This window comes from Nicotiana tabacum, chromosome 7 (assembly GCF_000715075.1).
Source record: "Nicotiana tabacum cultivar K326 chromosome 7, ASM71507v2, whole genome shotgun sequence".
Classification (NCBI taxonomy): Eukaryota; Viridiplantae; Streptophyta; class Magnoliopsida; order Solanales; family Solanaceae; genus Nicotiana; species Nicotiana tabacum.
Window position 1 is genome coordinate 1,109,375 of NC_134086.1, and position 20,093 is coordinate 1,129,467.

The 20,093-nt window shown below is 36.4% G+C and overlaps 1 protein-coding gene across 1 annotated transcript; it reads right to left on the reverse strand.

The window, feature by feature from the left end:
• Positions 1-6,924: 6,924 nt before the first annotated feature.
• LOC107797098 (chitinase-like protein 1) lies at positions 6,925-10,209 on the reverse strand. The gene is made up of 4 exons (XM_016619962.2): positions 10,074-10,209; positions 9,549-9,960; positions 8,041-8,200; positions 6,925-7,635 (listed from the first exon to the last, which is right to left on the reverse strand). The coding sequence occupies exons 2-4, from the start codon at positions 9,949-9,951 to the stop codon at positions 7,221-7,223; spliced, it is 978 nt and encodes a 325-aa protein (XP_016475448.1). The 5' UTR covers positions 9,952-9,960; positions 10,074-10,209; the 3' UTR covers positions 6,925-7,220.
• Between the last annotated feature and the right edge of the window lie 9,884 nt (positions 10,210-20,093).

The following is a 20,093-nucleotide window of genomic DNA, read 5'->3' on the forward strand; positions in this document are numbered from 1 at the left end:
GGGAAAATGTGTATATTACACTCTACTCACTTAAATTTTGCGGACGACCCCTTAATTGCCTAGTCTCGTTCGGATTGGAACTAATCCTCCTCTACCAAGTGATTTTCAGATTTATGTTTGGCTTGTGTTATACGTGTGCTTGAGGTGAGAAATAGCTCATCTCTCGACCACCCTTTCATCACCATTTCCGTCATCCCTCGAGTTCACTAGAGGCGGATTTATGATCTAATTTGATGAATTCATGCTGTAAAGTTTTCAGCACTGAATTCATTATAACTTGTATTATCAATTAATGGGCAGAGGTTGGACCATCCAAATAAACCTATTGGACTAATAAGGGGGAGGACAAGCTTAACTTTGAAGGAAAATTCCTATTGGACTAGTAAGGGGAGGACAAGCTTAACTTTGAAGGAAATTTCATGTCACAGTTCTATTAGAAGAATAATAAATCTACCTTACTAGAGGAACAAGTACAAAATCTAGTTGAGTACTAATTATATTAGTGACCGAAACATCATCTAGCTATCCTGCAGCAGCCTTCACTAACCGTAAAAGGCTTTAGCAGAGAAGAGGCATTTGCATTTATACCCGCTTTTTGTGTCACGTTTTAACTTGTGCTCGCTTTGCAAAAAAATTGCAAGTGCACCCGCTTTTTCGCATAACTTCAGCATACGGGGTTGAAGTAGCAAAGACAATCGCGCAAAACTTCAGCATTCTAGTAGACGGGCCTGAAGTAGCAAGTGTGCTGAAGTTTTTATTTTGTAACTGGCGAACTTTAGCTCTAGAGCTGAAGTTTTTGTTTTTGTAACTCGCGAACTTCAGCTCTAGAGCTGAAGTTTTTGTTTTTGTAACTGGCGAACTTCAGCTCTAGAGCTGAAGTTTTTGTTTTGTAACGGGCGAACTTCAGCTCTAGAGCTGAAGCTTTTGTTTTATAATTGTCGAACTTCAGCTCTAGAGCTGAAGTTATTTAGTTCATTTATAAAATCTTTAGCACTATTTATGTTTGTTTGGGATCTTGGTCATCTGTATTTTGTTTGTAATTATGCAACTAGAAAAGAAAACGAGAGTATGCACAAATCTAATAACTCATCATCATTCACTGATCAGTAAAGTCACCAATTTCAACAAAAATCTTGCAACTGAAACTAACGTGCCTCTGAACTAATTGGTTACATCAACAAGTAACGTAGTCTAAATTTACTATTACATAGCTTTGAAAGAAGAAAAAAGAGAATGATAATACAATGGTCAAAATAGAGATGACCAAGATCCCAAACAAACATATGCACCAAAAATCTACTCATCTTATATAGTTACAGCTAGTTATTTAGTTCATTTGGAATTATTTATAATTTATTTTTAAATAATTTGATAAACATATTTATGACAATTATCCCATGAACTGAAGTTCCATAGCACCAACATCAGCAGAAGAAAGAAGAAGAAGAAGAAGAAGAAGAAGAAGAAGAAGAAGAAGAAGAAGAAGAAGAAGAAGAAGAAGAAGAAGAAGAAGAAGAAGAAAACGAAGGAGGAGAAGAAGAAAACGAAGGAGGAGAAGGAGGAGGAGAAAGGGGGCTGAAGTTATTTAAAAAGTGGGAAAAAGTTAAAAGTTTTTTAAAAAATGGGTATAGGTTAAATGGGGGCGACCAAATAGGGCGCTCTATGCAATTTTTACGAGATACTTGCCTTTCAAATTGACCTCAATTCCGGACAATCTTCAATTTTTCATGTGCTAATATCTATGCCATCTTCATGAATTCGAGTGACGGGTTTTTAATCGCCTAAAATTTATGGGCCCATCAGAAACGACCTAATGAACAATAGTCATTGCTTCGCCATGAGAGTTCCTCGTTTTTTGGCGTTTTGGGGCCATAAAAAATGAATTCAGGACAATTTTCAATTTTTCATGTGCAATAGTCCACACAATCTGTATGAATTCGGGCGATCGGTGCCGAATTGTTGAAAAATTTTCGGGCCTATCAGAAACGACGTAATGAACTAGTTATCGCTTCGCCATGATTGTTTCTCATTTCGGCATTTTGGGGCAATAAAATAGGAATTCAGGATGATTTTCTGATTTACGTGTGCTATAGTCTACGTCATCTGCATGAATTCGGGCAATCGACTTTGAATTGCCTAAAATTTCGCTGAATAGTCATCTATTCGCCATGACCGTTCCTCATTTTTTGGCGTTTTAAGGGTCATAAAACAAGAATTCAGGATGATTTTTAGATTTTCGTGTGCTATAGTCCACGCCATCTGCATGAATTCGAGCGACTAGCTACGAATCGCCTAAAATTTTATGGGCCCATAAAAATCGACCTAATGAAAATTGTCATAGCTTCACTATGACTGTTCCTCATTTTTTGGCGTTTTAAGGCCATAAAACATGATTTTAAGACGATTTTCAATTTTTTGCATGTTATAGTCCACGCCATCTGCATAAACTCAAGCGACCAGCTTCGTATCGCCTAAAATTTTCCGGGCCCATCACAAACAACCTAATGAACAATATTGATCGCTTTGCCATGATTGTTCCTAGTTTTTGGTGTTTTAGAGCTAGAAAACAGGAATTCAGGACGATTAGATTTTCGTGTGTTATAGTCCACGCCATCTGCATGTACTCGGGCGACCGGCTCTGAATCGCCTAAAATTTTGCAGGCCCATCAGAAACAACCTAATGAATAATATTCATCGCTTCACCATGTCCGTTTAGCATTTTAGAGCCATAAAATGGGAATTCATGATGATTTCTAGTGTTCGTGTGCTATAGTCCATGCCATCTATAGCTTCGGCATAATCGTTTCTCATTTTTTGCCATTTAAGAGCAAAAAAATGGAATTACGACGGATTTTCAACTTTTTGTGTGATATAGTCCATGCTATTTGCATGAATCCGATCTACCAAATCCGAATCGCCTAAAATTTTGCATGCCCGTCAAAAATGACCAAATGAATAATAGTCACGGTTTCGGCATGACCGTTCCTCTTTATGGCATTTTAGGGCCAAAAAACTGAAATGCGACCGATTTTCAAATTTTGGTGTGCTATAGTCAATGCCATCTGTATGAATTTGGGCTACCAGATCCGAATCTTCTAAAATTTTGTAGGTCTGCAAAAAAATGACTTAACGAATAATAGTCATGGCTTCGGCATGACCGTTCCTTATTTTTTTGGCATTTAGGACCAAAAAACTGGAATTCGGGTAGATTTCAAAATTTTTGTGTGTTATTCCATCTGCATGAATTCGAGCTATCGGATCCGAATCGTTTTTTGGCATTTTAGGGCCAAAAAACTGGAATTCGTGCTCATTTCAAAATTTCCATATGTTATAGTTCACACTATGTGCAAGAATCCGGGGTACCAGATTCGAATCGCCAAAATTTTTGCAGGGCCATCAAAATTGACCTAATGAACAATAGTCATGGCTTCGGCATGGTCGTTCCTCATTTTTGGCATGTTAGGGACAAAAAATAGAACTCGGGTCGATTTTTAAATTTTCATGTGTTATAGTCCACTCTACCTGCATGAATTCGGGCTATTAGATCCAAATAGTCTAAAATTTTGCAGGGCCATCAAAAATGACAAATGAACAATAGTCATAGCTTCGACATGACCATTCCTTTTTTGGCATTTTAGGGCCAAAAAATTGGAATTCGGGCTGATTTTCATATTTTCGTGTGTTATATAGTTTACGCCATCTGCGTGAATCCAGTCTACTAGATCCGAATCGCCTAAAATTTTGAGGGCCCATAAAAAATGACCTAACGAAAAATAGTCATCAATTCGGCATTATCGTTCCTCGTTTTTTGGCATTTTAGGGCGAAGAAACAAGAATCAGGTTGGTTTCAAAAAATATTTGTATGCTATAGTCCACGCCATATCCATAAATCTAGGCTACTGGATCCGAATCGCCAAAAAATTTGCGGGCAATCAAAAAATGACCTAATGAACAATAACCACGGTTTTGGCACGATCGTTCCTCTTTTTTGGCATTTTAGGGCTAAAAACTAAAATTAGGGCTGATTTCCAAGTTATCGTATGCTATAGTCCACGCTATCTGCATGAATCTGGGGCATCGGATCCGAATTGCCTAAAATTTTCGGGGCAATGAAAAAATGGCCTGATCAACAATAGTTATCGATTCGTCATGACCGTTCCTCATTTTATGGCATTTACAGTCATAAAACAAGAATTCAGCACGATTCCTAGATTTTTGTGTGCATTAGGATTACGTTCCTCATTTTGAATTGTATTAAATCTTGTTTTATGGCCCAAATGCCAAAAAAAGAGGAATAATCATGATAAAATAATGACTATTGTTTATTAGGTTGTTTCAGATTGGTCCACAAAATTTTAGGCGATTCGGAGCTTGTTGCCCGAATTCATGAAGATGGCATGGATTAACACCCGAAAATCAAAAATCGTTTTGAATTTCTATTTTATGACCCTAAAATGCCAAAAAATAAGGAACAGTAATGGTGAAACAATGACTATTGTTCATTATTTCGTTTCTGATGGGACCACAAAATTTTAGGCGATACGGAGCCCGTCGCCCACACGAAAAATTGGAATCCTGAATTCCTATTTTATTGCCCTAAAATGCAAAAAGAAAAGAGAATAATCATGCAAATTCATGAAGATGGCGTGAACATTTAGCACACAAAAAATTAAAAATCATCTATAACCCCTGCTTTAGGGCCTAAAATGCCATAATGGGATAGTCATGGCTAAGCAATGACAACTGTTCACTAGGTCGTTTCTGATGCGTCCACAAAATGTTAAGTGATTCGGATTTCGTCGTCCGAATTCATGAAAATGGTATGGACATTAGAACATGAAAAATCGAAAATCTTCCTGAATTCCTGTTTTATGGCCCTAAAACGCCAAAAACAAGAAATAGGCATGGCGAAGCATTGACTCTTGTTTATTAAGTCGTTTCTGATTGGGCCACAAAATTTTAAGCGATTTAGAGCTTGTTGCCTGAATTCATAAGATGGCACGGACATTAGCACACGAAAAATAAAAAATTGTCCTGAATTTCTGATTTATGGCCTAAAATGCCAAAAAAGAGAAACAATCATAGTGAAGCGATGACTATTGTTCATTAGGTCGTTCCTGATGGGCCCACAAAATTTTAGGCGATTTAGATCCCGTCGTCGAATTCATGAAGCTGACATGGACATTAGCACACAAAAAATTGGAAATCATCCTCATTTCTTATTTTATGGCCCTAATACGCAAAAAAAAAAAAAACGGTCATGGATAAGCCATAACTATTTTTCATTAAATTCTTTTTTATGGGCCCATAAAATTTTAGGTGATTCGGAGCCCGTCGCCCGATATCATAAAGATGGCGTGGACAGCGCATGAAAAATGGAAAATTGTTTTGAGTTCCTGTTTTATGGCCCTAAAATGCAAAAATACAAGGAACAATCATAGCGAAATAATGACTATTGTTCATTAGCTCGTTTCTAATGGTCCCACAAAATTTTAGGTGATTCATAGCTCGTTGCCCGAACTCACGAAGATGCCGTGGACCTAACAAACGAAAAATCGAAAAGCGTCCTAAATTCCTGTTTAATGGCCCTAAAGTGACAAAAAACAAGGAACAATCAGTGTAAATTGATGATTGTTCATTAGGTCGTTTTAGATGGGTCCACAAAAATTTTAGGCGATTCGGAGCCCGCTCCTTAATTCATGAAGATGTCATGGAGCACACGAAAAATTGGAAATCATTCTGAATACCTGTTTTATGGCCATAAACGCTAAAAAACGAGAAACTTAGGTTATTTCTAATGGGCGGAGCACGTCGCCTGAATTCATAAAAATGGCATGAAAATTAGCAAATAAAAAATTAAAAATCGTCCTCAATTCCTATTTTATTGGCCCTATAGCGCCAAAAAATGAGGAACGGCCATGGCGAAGCAATGACTATTATTCACTAGGGCGTTTCTGATAGGCACACAAAATTTTAGATGATTCAGAGTCCGTCGCCTAAATTCATAAAGATTGCATGGACATTAGCACAAAAAAAAAAATGGAAATCGTCCTAAATCCTTGTTTATGACCCTTAGACGCCAAAGAACGATGAACGTTCATGACAAAGCCATGACTATTGTTCATTAGGTTGTTTCTGATTGGCCCAAAAAATTAGGCGATATAGAGTCCGTCGCCCGAATTCATGAAGATGGCGTGGACAAGCCCATGAAAAATTGAAAATTGTCGTGAATTCTTTTTTATGACCTTAAAATGCCAATAACGAGGTACTTTCATGGCAAAGTAATGAGAATTTTTCATTAGGTCGTTTCTGATGGGTCCACAAAATTTTATGCGACTCGGAGCCCGTCAGCGGAATTCATGAAGATGAATAGACATTATCACACGAAAAAAATCGGAAATCGTCCTGAATTCTATTTTTATGGCCCTAAAACGCCAAAAAATAAGGAACGATCATGACAAAGCAATAACAATTGTTCATTAGGTCGTATCTGATTGGCGCACAAAATTTTAGGCGATTCGGAGCCCGTCACTAACATTCATTAAGATGACATGGACATTAGCACACGAAAAAATAAAAATCATGCTGAATTACTGTTTTATGGCCTTAAAATGCTAAAAAACGAGGAACAACCATGGTTAAGCTAGGACTATTGTTCATGAGGTTTCTGATGGGCCCACAAATATTAGATGATTCGAAGTTCGTCTCCAGAATTCACAAAGATGGCGCGGACACTAGCCCAGAATTCACAAAGATGGCGTAGACACTAGCCTACAAAAAAGTGAAAATCGTCCTGGATTCCTATTTTATGGCCCTAAAACGCCAAAACTCACCTTGGCTGGTCTTCACTAATAGCCTCAAAACAACTTATAACAATATGACAACATAAGGTTAACATGTCATAGAGACAATAACCAGGGGACGAAATGCAATAGGGTAGTAGAATTTCAACTTGTACAAATTACAGTCTAGAGGCATAGACTTCACAGTACATAGATATATATATTTATCAAACCTGTTCAACTACACAATGCATAAACGTAAAAAAAAAAATGAATTCCAAAAAATTACATGATAGACAACAAGAAAGGCAACATCCTTGTACACATTACGATTCCCAATCTGTTTCAGCATCACACAGTTCACAATATCACTCCAATTATTGTATGCTTCTTTCAGGCTAAAGTAGGAAGGCATGCTCACAAATCCAACAATAAGTCTCAAGAAGCAGCAGCAGGTGCAGCGGATGGGTTAAAAGCTTTTTGATCTCCGCAGGTGAGTACTTCGTGAGGCCCTGCTTCCTCGCGACCAACACCCATCAAGTCAAGATAATACTGGAAATGGGAGATGATGTTGTTCATGCCGTCAACATCACCTTGACCACAAACACTATCACCGTAGAGAATGTTCATGGTCGTGCCAAAACCAGGAAGTCGTTTAGACAAAGTATCATTCTTCGTGGGTTTCCAATTCCCAACAAAGGCATCATGAGCTGAAGGCTGACCCTTTTTCATTGGGTTCATCCACCTCCAAATTGCAGCCTGGAAAGCCATGGTAGCATTTTGTTCAATGTATTCAGGATGATCTAACAGATTTAGCTTGAGGGCTTCACCAATAGCTCCATAATTGTAGTTCCTAGTAGAATTACCAATATAAACAAATTCTTAATACCTATCAAATATATAGTCAAGCATGTAAGCAGCTCAGGCATCAAGAATGACATTAGTAGGTGCATTTACTTGAATTAGTAATTGGATTAGAACTCCTGCGATCCTTTTCAAAACAGATCAAGTAGAATAAATGCCTTTTTTCTTTTCTTTCTCCATTTAGTACGATATGTATTGTTCGGTGAATTAAGTCTCAAATCACAAAACTTTCTGTAAACCAACAAGATATTTCTGTAATCTAAAAAAGTAATCTCATGCCAAATTTAGTAAGTGATAAACCAACAAAGGAGTGTATTCAATTGACTCAAATAATGGCTTAATGGAAAATATCAATTTATAACTGTTGTCAAAAGATTAGTAAAAGAACATGTACCAGTAGATAGGCAAGGCACCACGACCATAATATTGAGCTCCAGGAGTGCATGGGTAGGTTAATTTGAAGTATTCATCACAGTAATCTTGGCTCGGACTCATTTCCTTGTTATAGCACAGACCCCAAGCCAATGGTCCACCAGTGGCGACTCCATAACCACCTGTTAACATAGAGTTGTAAGCTAGTAGAGAGAGAATACAATTGAACCTAAGAGAGATCACGGCAAAATAAGCTACAGGCTAAATCTGAAGTGGTCAAAGAAACTCCAACTACATTTGAGCATGAATCTCTCCAGAGGTTAAGTAGGATGACAAAGTGCTTCAAAAACTATTCAACATTGCCATCATAAACAAATTAAGTCCCGAAATCTTTTGTTTTGAGGCTATACCTGTATCGGTTAATGAAATAACACAAGACAATCATCTCAATTGGAGAAATCATGTCAAACTTTTGACGAACATAAATAGTGACTAAGAATAACGTCTGAAAAGGCCATTTGTTCCACAAAACAAAAATTTATTTTGTACTTATCAGGTTATGCATACATACTACTGCACAAAAGATACAGACATACAGATCATGCTACAAGTTGAGCATGCACAGGTACAAACAGATAGATAACAAGAATAGGTTAAGTCATCCATAGATGGTAAAAGAGTCAATAATTCTTCAAACAAAACCTACACAAGTCACTTTTCACCATAAAAAGTCTATCTCAAATATAATATACACCGTTCTAGGAAGGTTTATTAGTTGGAGCACCAGCGGTTTTGATTTCCCATTTCAGTTATTTCACACAGAATTATTTGGACTAGTGTGACTAAAACTGCTCAGTTTTCCTTAGTAATTAGCTCAACATAAGCTGATTGCATCAGATCCCCAATGCCCCAATCAAAATCCTGCACACTAAAGATCCATTATAAATCTCAACTTCAAGCAATATTCAGTTACCTACAAGCTATATTTGTTGAGCTGAGTGTCTATCGGAAACAACCTCTCTGCCCCATCGTGGTAGGGGTAAGGTATGCGTACACACTAACCTCCCCAGACCCCACTTGTGAGATTTTATTAGGTCGTCGTCGTCGTTGTACAAGCTATATTTGTGAGAGGTAAAATTGACCACCAATTTCAATCATTTTTTTGAGAGGTACAACTAATAAAATTAAGTTCTAGTCATGGACACATCAACATTGTATTCTCTAATCATGAGCTTCTTTAATCTCTTAGCTAATCTGGAATTATTTGAATCCCAATATTTTAAACAGATTGCACAAATATTGGGAAAATGACACTGTATAGCCGTTCTCAAAATAATAATCGAAAAAATGTATATTTTTCATATATTTTTTGAATATACATACATGTTGTATATTATATACAAAAATTATACAAATTTTATACACTTTTTCGGCTACCAAATGTAAATAATTTCTGATGCGGGCTAAAAGTGATAATATACCTACAATATTTATGAAGCACATAGTGATCCAAGAGGCTGGTAAACTTACAAGTAGTTTTGCTACCAACATGGCCAAAGAAAGCAGCAATTTCCTTCATCTGCATTCTCTTACCACCAGTGGTACCAAATCCAAGAGGCTGGTAAAGTGCTGCAGCATTGATGAAAGAGCTGTAATCCCAAAACCCAACAGCATGAGCCACAGGTGTGTTCCTCTTTGCGAAAAGCAGCTCAAATTGGTCTACGTCCAAATAATCAGTTATTGTCAAATTACAACAGAATTTTGACAATTTGTTACACTCCCAATCCTTCACACACATCTTCGTCCCCTTCACCATTTTCACTATTGTTGGTCGTTTCTTAAATGACTCATTCTCATCTCCATTCACACAACCAATAATCGAGATTGAAATTAGTAGCAACAAACATAAAATCTTCATTGTCAAGATCCCCATTATTCTTTTCTGCAAAGAGAGGAAAGATGAAATCTTTGAGAGCTGCTACACAAGAATAAAAGAAAAATTTGCTTCGAGATTTAAAGACAAATACAATATAGTGAAGTGAAAAGACAACTTACTGAGAATCAAGAATTGATTTTTGAGAAATGGGTATTGATTCAATTTCAATTTTGTGTGAATTATTTTTTCTTTGGGTACAAAACAATGCAAGGTAGATGGAGTATCTTTTTCAAGAAAAGGGACAATAAATGTGAGAAAATGGAAATGAACGGTGGAAATTGGTCTGATTTGGGTGGAAGATGGGAATGGACGGTGGAGATTGATGGGTCGAAGATGTCGGGGGAAACAGGCTGGATTTGGAATCAAGCAAAGCAGTGGAAGGTGAGGGCTGACCCCACTTGAGCTAATGTCACTCCACCGACAGCTTACCATTTTCCTTTTTTTTTCCAGCTAACCACTATTTTAGCTCTAGTTTTTTTGGTCAATTTTTGTGCTGAAAAAAAAAGAGGAAAAAGAAAGACGGTAGGCTTGTTAAGAGGGTCCGAGGCAGGGGTGTTCAAAATCGAACCGAAACCAAAATCAAAATCCGAACCGTAAAAGTTACTTAATGGTTTATTGATATCGGACTAACGGTTTAATGGATGAGGAATGGATTGAAATTTTTTTATTAACGACATATCGATTTGGGAGCGGATTTTTCAATTTTCTTAACGGATAATCTGTTAACCCGTTAAGAATATATATATATATATAAAATTTATTTTATCCATATATTACTATGTATATTAAATAATAAAAATTCCTTCCATACTTCCACTTCGAGTACTATTAAACCTTATTACCAAATATGTACATACTATGTAAATTACCCGCCCAGTCCACAGTTTTCCTACAATTTATGTACCATTTGTTTAATACACGCTTAATTGGTCAAAATCTTCCATAATTAACGCGCTAAAAATCAGAAAAAAATCTTGCGATTGATTGAGTCTACATTAAATTCAAGTTTTGAAACAGAAAGGAGATTTCTGTTCTTCATCTTCATCTGTTCTTCCATATATTTTCCACCATTGATAGCCATTAAAAAGCTTGAAAGCTTTGAATTCAAATTTGAGTTTTCAAAAATCATTATTTGTTTGGATTGGGTGTTGTTGAAAATAGTCGGGAATATGGTTTGGAGTTTATATCTCAATTTTGAGGAGTTTTGGTGAAGATTAGACTTGGTTTTGACTGAATTTCAGATTGAAACTCGAAGAAGAAGAAGACATATTGCAGAAATTGTAGATAAATTGTAGTTAAATTGTAGATTATTTGTATTCTGATTGTAGATGCTTTATTTTCTGTTTTCATAAATAAAAAACTGCTAAAACTTCTACAAATCTTTTGAAAAAATACAATTATGTCAAAAATCACAATTATGCTACAATTGGATGGGAATTGGGATATAAAAATTTAATGTACCCAGTTTGTAGATATTTTGTAGATAAATTGTAGATTATTTGTATTCTAATTGTAGGTGCTTTGTTTTCTGTTTTCACACATCAAAAACGATTAAAACTTCTACAAATCTTCTGAAAAAACGCAATTATGTCAAAAATCCCAATTATGCTACAATTGAATGAAAATTTGTATATTAAAATTTAATGTACCCAGTTTGTAGATATTTTGTAGATTTTCAACATAGATTGTAGTTTAATTGTATTATAAATGTAGTAATTATGTAGATACCCTTACAAATAATACTACTTTATACATACTTAAAATTGATTTGTAGTATATTTGTAGATGAAGAGAAAAATTTTGTAGTCAACATGTGAGAAGATGTATTTAGTTCAAATTCTGATCAATCCAACTGTAACTACAATTTATCTACAATTTCTGCAATATGTCTTCTTCTTCTTCTTCTTCTTCTTCTTCTTCTTCTTCTTCTTCGAGTTTCAATCTACAATTCAGCCAAAACCAAGTCTAAATCTTCACCAAAACCCCTCAAAATTGAGATTTAAACTCCAAAACATATTCCCAATTATTTACAATAACACCCAATCAAAACAAATAATGATTTTTGAAAACCCAAATTTGAATTCAAAGATTCAAAGCTTTTTAATGGCTATCAATTGTGGAATTATTGCTCTTTTATCTCTTTGAAGGTTTGTCTTCTTCATTGAGAAAATTTAAAGCTGAAGGTAAATGTGTGTATGAACTTTGAAGATTTATCTTCAATATTTGGTGAATTTAAATGGAGAATAATGAAGAACGTGAGTAGCTTTTGTTCTGTAAAGAACCAAAAAGGCAGTAGCTCTATGTCGTAAAACCATAAGAATATGATTTTGAATCCGAAAAGAAATAGGAAAGCGTGAGCCCTACTATTTCGTACGTAACAAAATTGCAATTTCTATCTCTGTATTTTTTGAGAAGAAGAAGGAATGGAGAAGAAGAAGAAAAGGGAGGGGAAAAACTGCGTAGGTCTTAGAAATTAGGGGGATAGAAAAACGTGAGATATATGTACACCTTTAATTAAGGAGTAAAAACTGCCCATTAATTAGACCCTTAATTAAGTATGGTATAAGATTGGTAATTTGGTATACTAAGTGTAATTAAATCAAACCTTAAACATTGAGGGTAATAAGGTTTCCTATGTGGCATAAGAAGGTAAAAATTCCTAATAAAAATTCCTTCCACACTTCCACTTCCGGTACTGGACCTCTATTAGACATTTAGACTTTATACTTATGGTGTCTCTATGATTTGCTTTATGACTACTTTGGACAGTCCTTAGTTAAAAGCCGCTCAAATGCTTTATATCCTTCTTGGGGTTTAGTCACATGTTACTCTCAAGTTTCATGCTAATTAACACTTTGTTGTATTTTCACTTAAGACACAAAACTAACGTTATTTTACTGTAATTATCTTCTTAGAACATTCACAAGGTCCTACACCCTTCGTTAACAGTTATATCATTTAGGTTGCAGTTGATTAGTATGCTTGTTCATTCGATATCTGTGTAACATTATACTTCGTTAACTAGAACATTCACAAGGTTCTACACAACTTTTATGAATTGTGAACAAGACCAATAAACTAGCTAGCTGAAATGTAACACTATACTTGGTGTTTGCAGTGGCCCTGCTGCTCAAACATGTTGCTGCTGCTGGAACTCGTGCAGATCTAAAATGCTATCTCTGTGTGTCTTAGATTTTTACTTCGGTTTATTACACAATTTATTAATTAAAAAGGCACAATCTAAACCGATAATCGCCCGTTAACCGCCCGATAATAGCTAAACCGATACCAATCCATCCGATATCTTATCGGATGGCTAGCGGATTAATACATTTACAAGCCGATAACCGATAAGCTAAACCGTTAAAAGTAAATAACCGCCCGATCCGCCCGATAAACAGCCCTAGTCCGAGTGGCCCAAGATATTCGCAATGTTGGATATAAGGTTTGGGTCGTGGGTCGCCCATGTGGACTGACCTGACCCGTTTTAAAAAGAGATAAAACCTAAGGAGGTTACACGTAGGTTTTTACTCCTAAAAACTACCCCACGTTTTCTTTTGAGAGACATGAGAACGTGGAGTAGGAGTTATCATCGGTAGTTCTCCCCATCTCCTCTTCTCTATATACTTCTCTTCAGTACAGAAATTCGTGTGTGCAAAAAATTAAAGAAAGGAAGAACACAGTGAACTATAGGCATTTAGTTTGTGAACAAAAACTCTCTTTCCTGGAGATTCAGAATACGATTTGGGGCAATTCTTTTGGTGGTGAGTTCAACGGTTTTCGCTGCATCAATAAGGTACACAATTCGTTGTTCTCGCCCCGCGATTATTAAGTAACAATGGTATCAGAGCCAGCGTTATTTCTTGTTTCTTTAAACATGGAATAAATTAAATAGATTTGTAAACTTTTTACGGTGCCGCAAAATTTTGGTTTCAATTTGCGTAAAAGGAATTGGTTTATTAAATAAACCGTGAATAAGAGCGTTGTAAGTCAATATATGACCCTTCAATCCATGGTTTGCCAATGGTCTGCTCTATTTTGAGTTTAGTGCAATGAAGCATGTGTGCGGAACTTCTTATTCACACATCCCAAACAGATTATCTCATCCTCCACTAATTTATGATTGATTGTTGTTCTGTTTCTCTGAGGATCAGACCTGTCAAATGGGTCGGGTCGACCTACGAACCGACCCACATAACCCATTAAAATTGATCCCTTAACCGGCCCATGACCCACGAAATCCTAACCGGACCAATTCATTAATTTAAGGGGCCTGGGCCGGGCTATAATATTTTGACCCACTGAACCGGACCGGACCGGATCGGAACCGGTTGCTGATCCACAGGTCAACCGGCCCGGACCAGCTCACACACATATATTCAGACAAGTGGTAAAAAATTGAATCCAAACATTGAAGAAAGAATATAGTACCAGACACTATGAGGCGTCTTGTCGAAATAGTCGAATTCCATAGTTTAGACTATTAGTTATAGAAATAGTCGAATTTCAGATGTTTCTCAAGCCTTAATGTTATTAAAGTATGATTTTTCTTTCATTTTTATTCTAACCGGCTTCAAGGACATGTAGTAATTTCAAGTTCGTATATATGTATAAAGTTTAAATTTTTTATCATTTATTAGTTTTTAACTTTTTTTAATTAAATTGTATTCGGCCATTAGGGCCTGGATTAAGGGATTACGGGTTACGGGTGCGGGTCGGATCAATATGTTTTGAGTAATGGGTCAAATCCGGATCGGTCCCTATAAGAAAGTGAACCGGCCCGGCCCGGTTTAGGACCCATGGGTCAAGAGTCAACGGGTTCGGGTCCGGGTCGACCCATTTAACAGGTCTACTGAGGATGTAAAAGTTGGACTCTTAAATCTTTTCTTTATTTGCATTTATCAATGTATAATACGTGATGACATTAGGCAACACACTGGTTCTCTTATCTCACTAAGAAAAGTTTGTTTGCTTCATGTAATTTTTGTTTAATTACTGTGTTGCATTATCATTTTAGATCATGCTGTTGTGACAAAACCAGAAGATACCTTTGTTATATTTTTATCTGGTAAAGTATAATTTTATTGATAATGGAAAGGTGTTATGGTATTATTTAGCCATAGACCATTATGTAATTCACTGGTCTCATCTCCTTTGCTTTTGTCCTCAACAAGTGCTTTTGTATTTTCCCGGTAGCAATTGTGGCAGTGATCCATACAATAAGAATAGTACTAAAGTGATTCTATAATCAATAAGGAGTATACTATATGAAATAAGAAGAGCAACGTACCTAAATCGATCAAAGTATCAAAATTATTGTTGGATATAATGATGATAACTGTCAATGTCTATTCCTTGATGAGCAATTTGAGTTGATATAACAACAATTATTAATGAATTGGTACAATTTTTTTTTATTTAAATTGTTTAGCCCTATCCCTTACATTGAAATACTTCTACGAGTTATTGTGACATATGTTGTCACATTGAGTGGTTGTATCCATTCTTATTGTTTCCTTGGTCCTATTTCAGATATGGCTGAACAGGGACAAGTTCGAATTAATCCAAGTGGGAGTTCTCGAAGTCAAGGAAAAAGATACGTCGTCGCAGGACTTATTTCTATAATAATTCAGACTCGGAGCCTGAAGTCATCAAGAATGTCCCAAGGGCGAGACAAAATGCGTTGAGGGATCGAAGGGCTGAATGAAGGGAAAGAGAAAAGAATTTAGGGAGTTTAAGGAATTTAAGATGGGCCCTGATGTTTCCGTTCCTGAACATGTACACCTTTTTAAGATAAAAAGAGTTGAATTGGCTAATTACGTAGAAATTACTGATTGGAAAGCATTAGCTATTTTAGCGGACTCTCTTTGAGAGCCTTGGGGTGAAATTTTAACTGAGATTTATTATGATGTTTGGCCTAGTGCACCTTTTAGCGTATATGAGCAAGAGTTAGTGTTCGATTGGTATATGGATGTCCTAGCAAACATGTAAATTGTTATTATGTATTTTATTTTAATGAAATTTATATTATGTTATTTGTCTCACTAAGTTACATACGTTGTTTATTATATCTTTTTGTAATGGATTGAGACTTGAAAATATGTACACACTAAGAAGTGATTTTAATATTAATTAAAAATATTTAGATATAGATGATGAATGGAAACGTAGTGACCGTTCGATTCTATACTAAATGTAGAATTAATATTATAATTAATTTTCTTGAGTGTGTAATCACATGCATAAATTAACTGAAGTATATATTGATGAGTTAAACTTGTAATATTGTCTCTAATAACAGACATGGCATCAAAAAGTATCATTGCTGACTTGAACAAGGGTGACAAACTGAATGGTGAAAATTACGACATCTGGAGTCGTAAGATGTGGTATGTACTCGAAGAGCAAGATGCTCGTGAAAATATTAACCACGTATGAGTCACCTAGAGGAGGGTAACACTGCCCAACACAGGAGGGATCTAGAAACTTACAATGTTTGGAAAAAGAAAGATTCCACTGCACGTGGAATTATTGTAAGTTCAGTTGTTGATGATCTCATCCACGAATGTGAGCAATATTCTACTGCTCAAGCCATGTGGGCATATTTAAGGGAGGCATATGAGGGTACGACTGTGATTCGCCTTCGTCAGCTGACAATCAAGTTTGACACATACAAAAAGCGTCATGATCATAGTGTCAAGCAACATCTAAGGGTGATGTAAAATATGATTGCTCAACTCAAAAGTGTTGGCCATGTTCTCTCTGATGAGCAGCAGGTTCAGGCAGTGATTCGGTCTCTTCCCAATAATTGGGAACATTTGAAGGTTACCTTGACCCACAATAATAGCATCAAAACTTTTACTGATGTTGCCTGTCATGTGGAGCTTGAAGACGAGCAGCTTGGTGTTGCTAAAGCTGTACCTAATGCCTTTGTGGCAGAATCAAGTGGTACAAATAGATCAAGCTTCAAGCGCAAGAGAAACTGAAAAAATGACGGAAAAGGTAAGGAGACCGGAGAAGGACCCTCCAAGAAAAGAAACAAGCCAAATTCCAAGAAAGGAAAACAGTTCTATAAGAAGAAAGACAAGAGCAAGATGAAGTGTTACAACTGCCAAGTTCTAGGGCATTTTGCTCATGAGTGCACTGAGCCGAAAAAGGTAGCATTTCAAAACGCATCTCTTAGTGCTATATATGTTTCTAGCACTATTTTACTAACTGAATCTTATCCTGTGTGGATTGTAGACTCAGGGGCCACCGACCATGTGATCCGCGATAGAGAAGCGTTTATAGAGTTTCGTCGAGTTCCACATGGATCAAAGCATGTATATGTGGGAAATAATGCAAAGCTTGAAGTCAAAGGGATAGGCACTTGCAGAATGGACATGCGTGGTGGCCGATCTTTGATGTTGCATGACGACCTATATGTTCCAGAGATTCGACGAAACTTAGTATTTGTGTCTGTTCTTCTAGATTTAGATTTCAATTTAAACTTTTGTTGCAGTGGTCTTAGAATTACTCAAGACAATGTTTTTTTTATGATTTTGGACATCGTTATGATGGTTTTATTGTGTTAGATTGTAATCATTCTACGTATAACTATTATGTTGACCGTTGTGTTATGGCATGTTATTCTAGTAACAATGATGTTGATGTTATTACATGGCATGCAAGATTAGGTCACATAGGGCAGGATCAAATGAATAGATTGGCTAAGGAAGGACATCTAGGTCCTTTCTCTAAAATTGAAATGTCAACTTGTGAAAATTGTCTTGCTGGAAAGATTACACGTAAACCATTTGGAAAGGCTAAGAGAGCTCATTTTCCATTTCAATTAATCCATTCTGATATCTGTGGTCCAATGAATGTGAGGGCTAGGTCTGGTGCTTTATATTTCATTACGTTCATTGATGATTTCACACACTTTGGTTATGCATATCTGATCTCTCATAAATCTGAAGCACTTGAATGCTTTAAGAAATATGTGAATGAAGTTAAGAATCAATTAGATAAAAGGATTAAGACCTTAAGAACCGATAGAGGGTGTGAATATCTTTCAAAAGAATTTGAAGGATTGTGCATGAAAAGGGAATCACCAGACAGTTAACTATTCCATACACATCTCAACAAAATGCTGTAGCAGAAAGGAGGAATAGAACACTACTGGACATGATAAGGTCCATGATGGCGCAAGTAAATTTACCTATCTCCTTTTGGGGAGATGCGTTATTAACTACAACTTATATATTGAACAAAGTGCCTTCTAAATCAGTTTCTTCCACTTCTTATGAGCTATGGACTGGTCATAAACCAAACTTAAAGGATTTACGACCTTGGGGTTGTGCTGCATATGTAAAAGATTCTTTTAGCAAGTTTGGTAAATTAGGTCCAAAAGGCAAGAAATGTATCTTTATAAGATATTCAGAACACTCCAAAGGGTATGTGCTCATTGGTAAATTAGAGGATGGAAGTGTTATTGAGATTGAATTGCGAGATGTCACTTTTTTGGAAAACGATTTTCCAAAGAAGGGCAAAGTGAATAATGGAGAGCCTCTTTATGAAATATTGAACTCAGATAGTCAGCAAGTGTCTTCTGACACAGTTGATAATCAAATTGATCAAGATCTTATTCTTGATCCGAGTGTGAGTGGGAGTGGGAACTCTCAATCCCGAAATCCTTCTGACGAACCTGAATTTCAACTACGTAAGAGTTCCAGGAAAAATATACCCAAATGTACTTATGAAATTGAAGATTATATTTTCTTGGTATATCCCACAGAAATGGATGAGCCAAAGTCTGTGACTGGGGCTTTATCGAGCCTTGGAAAAGATGAGTGGATGAAAGCAATGAAAGAAGAATTAGAGTCCATGAAAACCAACAACGTCTGGGATCTAGTTGATCTTCCGCCTGGGCGTAGAGCCATTGGGAACAAATGGGTTCTCAAAGTTAAACACAAAGCGGTTGGGTCAATAGAAATATACAAGGCACGATTGGTGGCAAAAGGCTTTACTCAAGAAGCTGGAATAGATTATGAGGAAACATTTTCACCAGTTGCGAAGTTTACCTCAATTCGCTTACTTTTGGCTATTGTTGCACGTTTGGATTTGGAATTACATCAAATGGACTTGAAGACAGCTTTTCTCAATGGAGAACTAAACGAAGAGATCTACATGGAACAACCTGTAGGCTTCATTGTTAAAGGCCAAGAAAAAAAGGTCTGTAAATTGAAAAGATCTATTTATGGCCTGAAGCAATATTCAAGGCAATGGTATTTGAGATTTCACAAGGAGGTGATCTCATATGATTTCACCATGATCAATGAAGGCCATTGCATTTATGTGAAGAAGTCCAATGGGATGTTTGTAATTCTTTCTCTTTATGTGGACGATATTTTATTGGCCGGAAATAATTTGGAGCATTTGAAAACTATCAAGTCATGGCTTTCAAAGTCATTTGACATGAAAGATATGGGCGAGGCAGATTATATCCTTAGATTTAAGATCCAAACAGACCGTTCCAAAAGGTTATTGAGTCTATCTCAAGAAACTTATATAAAAATTTTTTTGGAGCGTTTTCGCATGAATGGTTGCAAATCCATGGATACTCCTATAGCGAGAGGTGAAACTTTAATCCATGAAATGTGTCCCAAGACTGAAAATGAAAAGAAAGACATGTCTCAAGTTTCGTATTCAAGTGCTGTCGGGAGCTTGATGTACGCTATGATGTGTACTCGTCCAGATATTTGTTATGCTGTAGGTCTGGTTAGCATGTATCAATCCAATCCTGGAAGAGATCATTGGAAAGCTGTGAAGAGAATTTTCAGATACCTGAAGGGAACTGCAGATTATTCACTATGTTATAGTGGAAATGATTTATACTTGAGAGGATATACAGATGCTGATTGGGCTGGTGATCGGAATGATAGAAAGTCAACATCCAGTTATGCCTTCTTACTTAATGGTGGTGCTATATCATGGAAAAGTAAGAAACAAACCTGTAGCCCTTTCAACAATGGAAGCTAAGTTCGTGGCTTGTGCGTCTGCAGTACACGAAGCTATTTGGTTGAAGAGATTCTTTGAGCATTTGGATATTACAAAGAACTCTCAAGGTCCTATGACTTTATATTGTGATAGTCAACGGC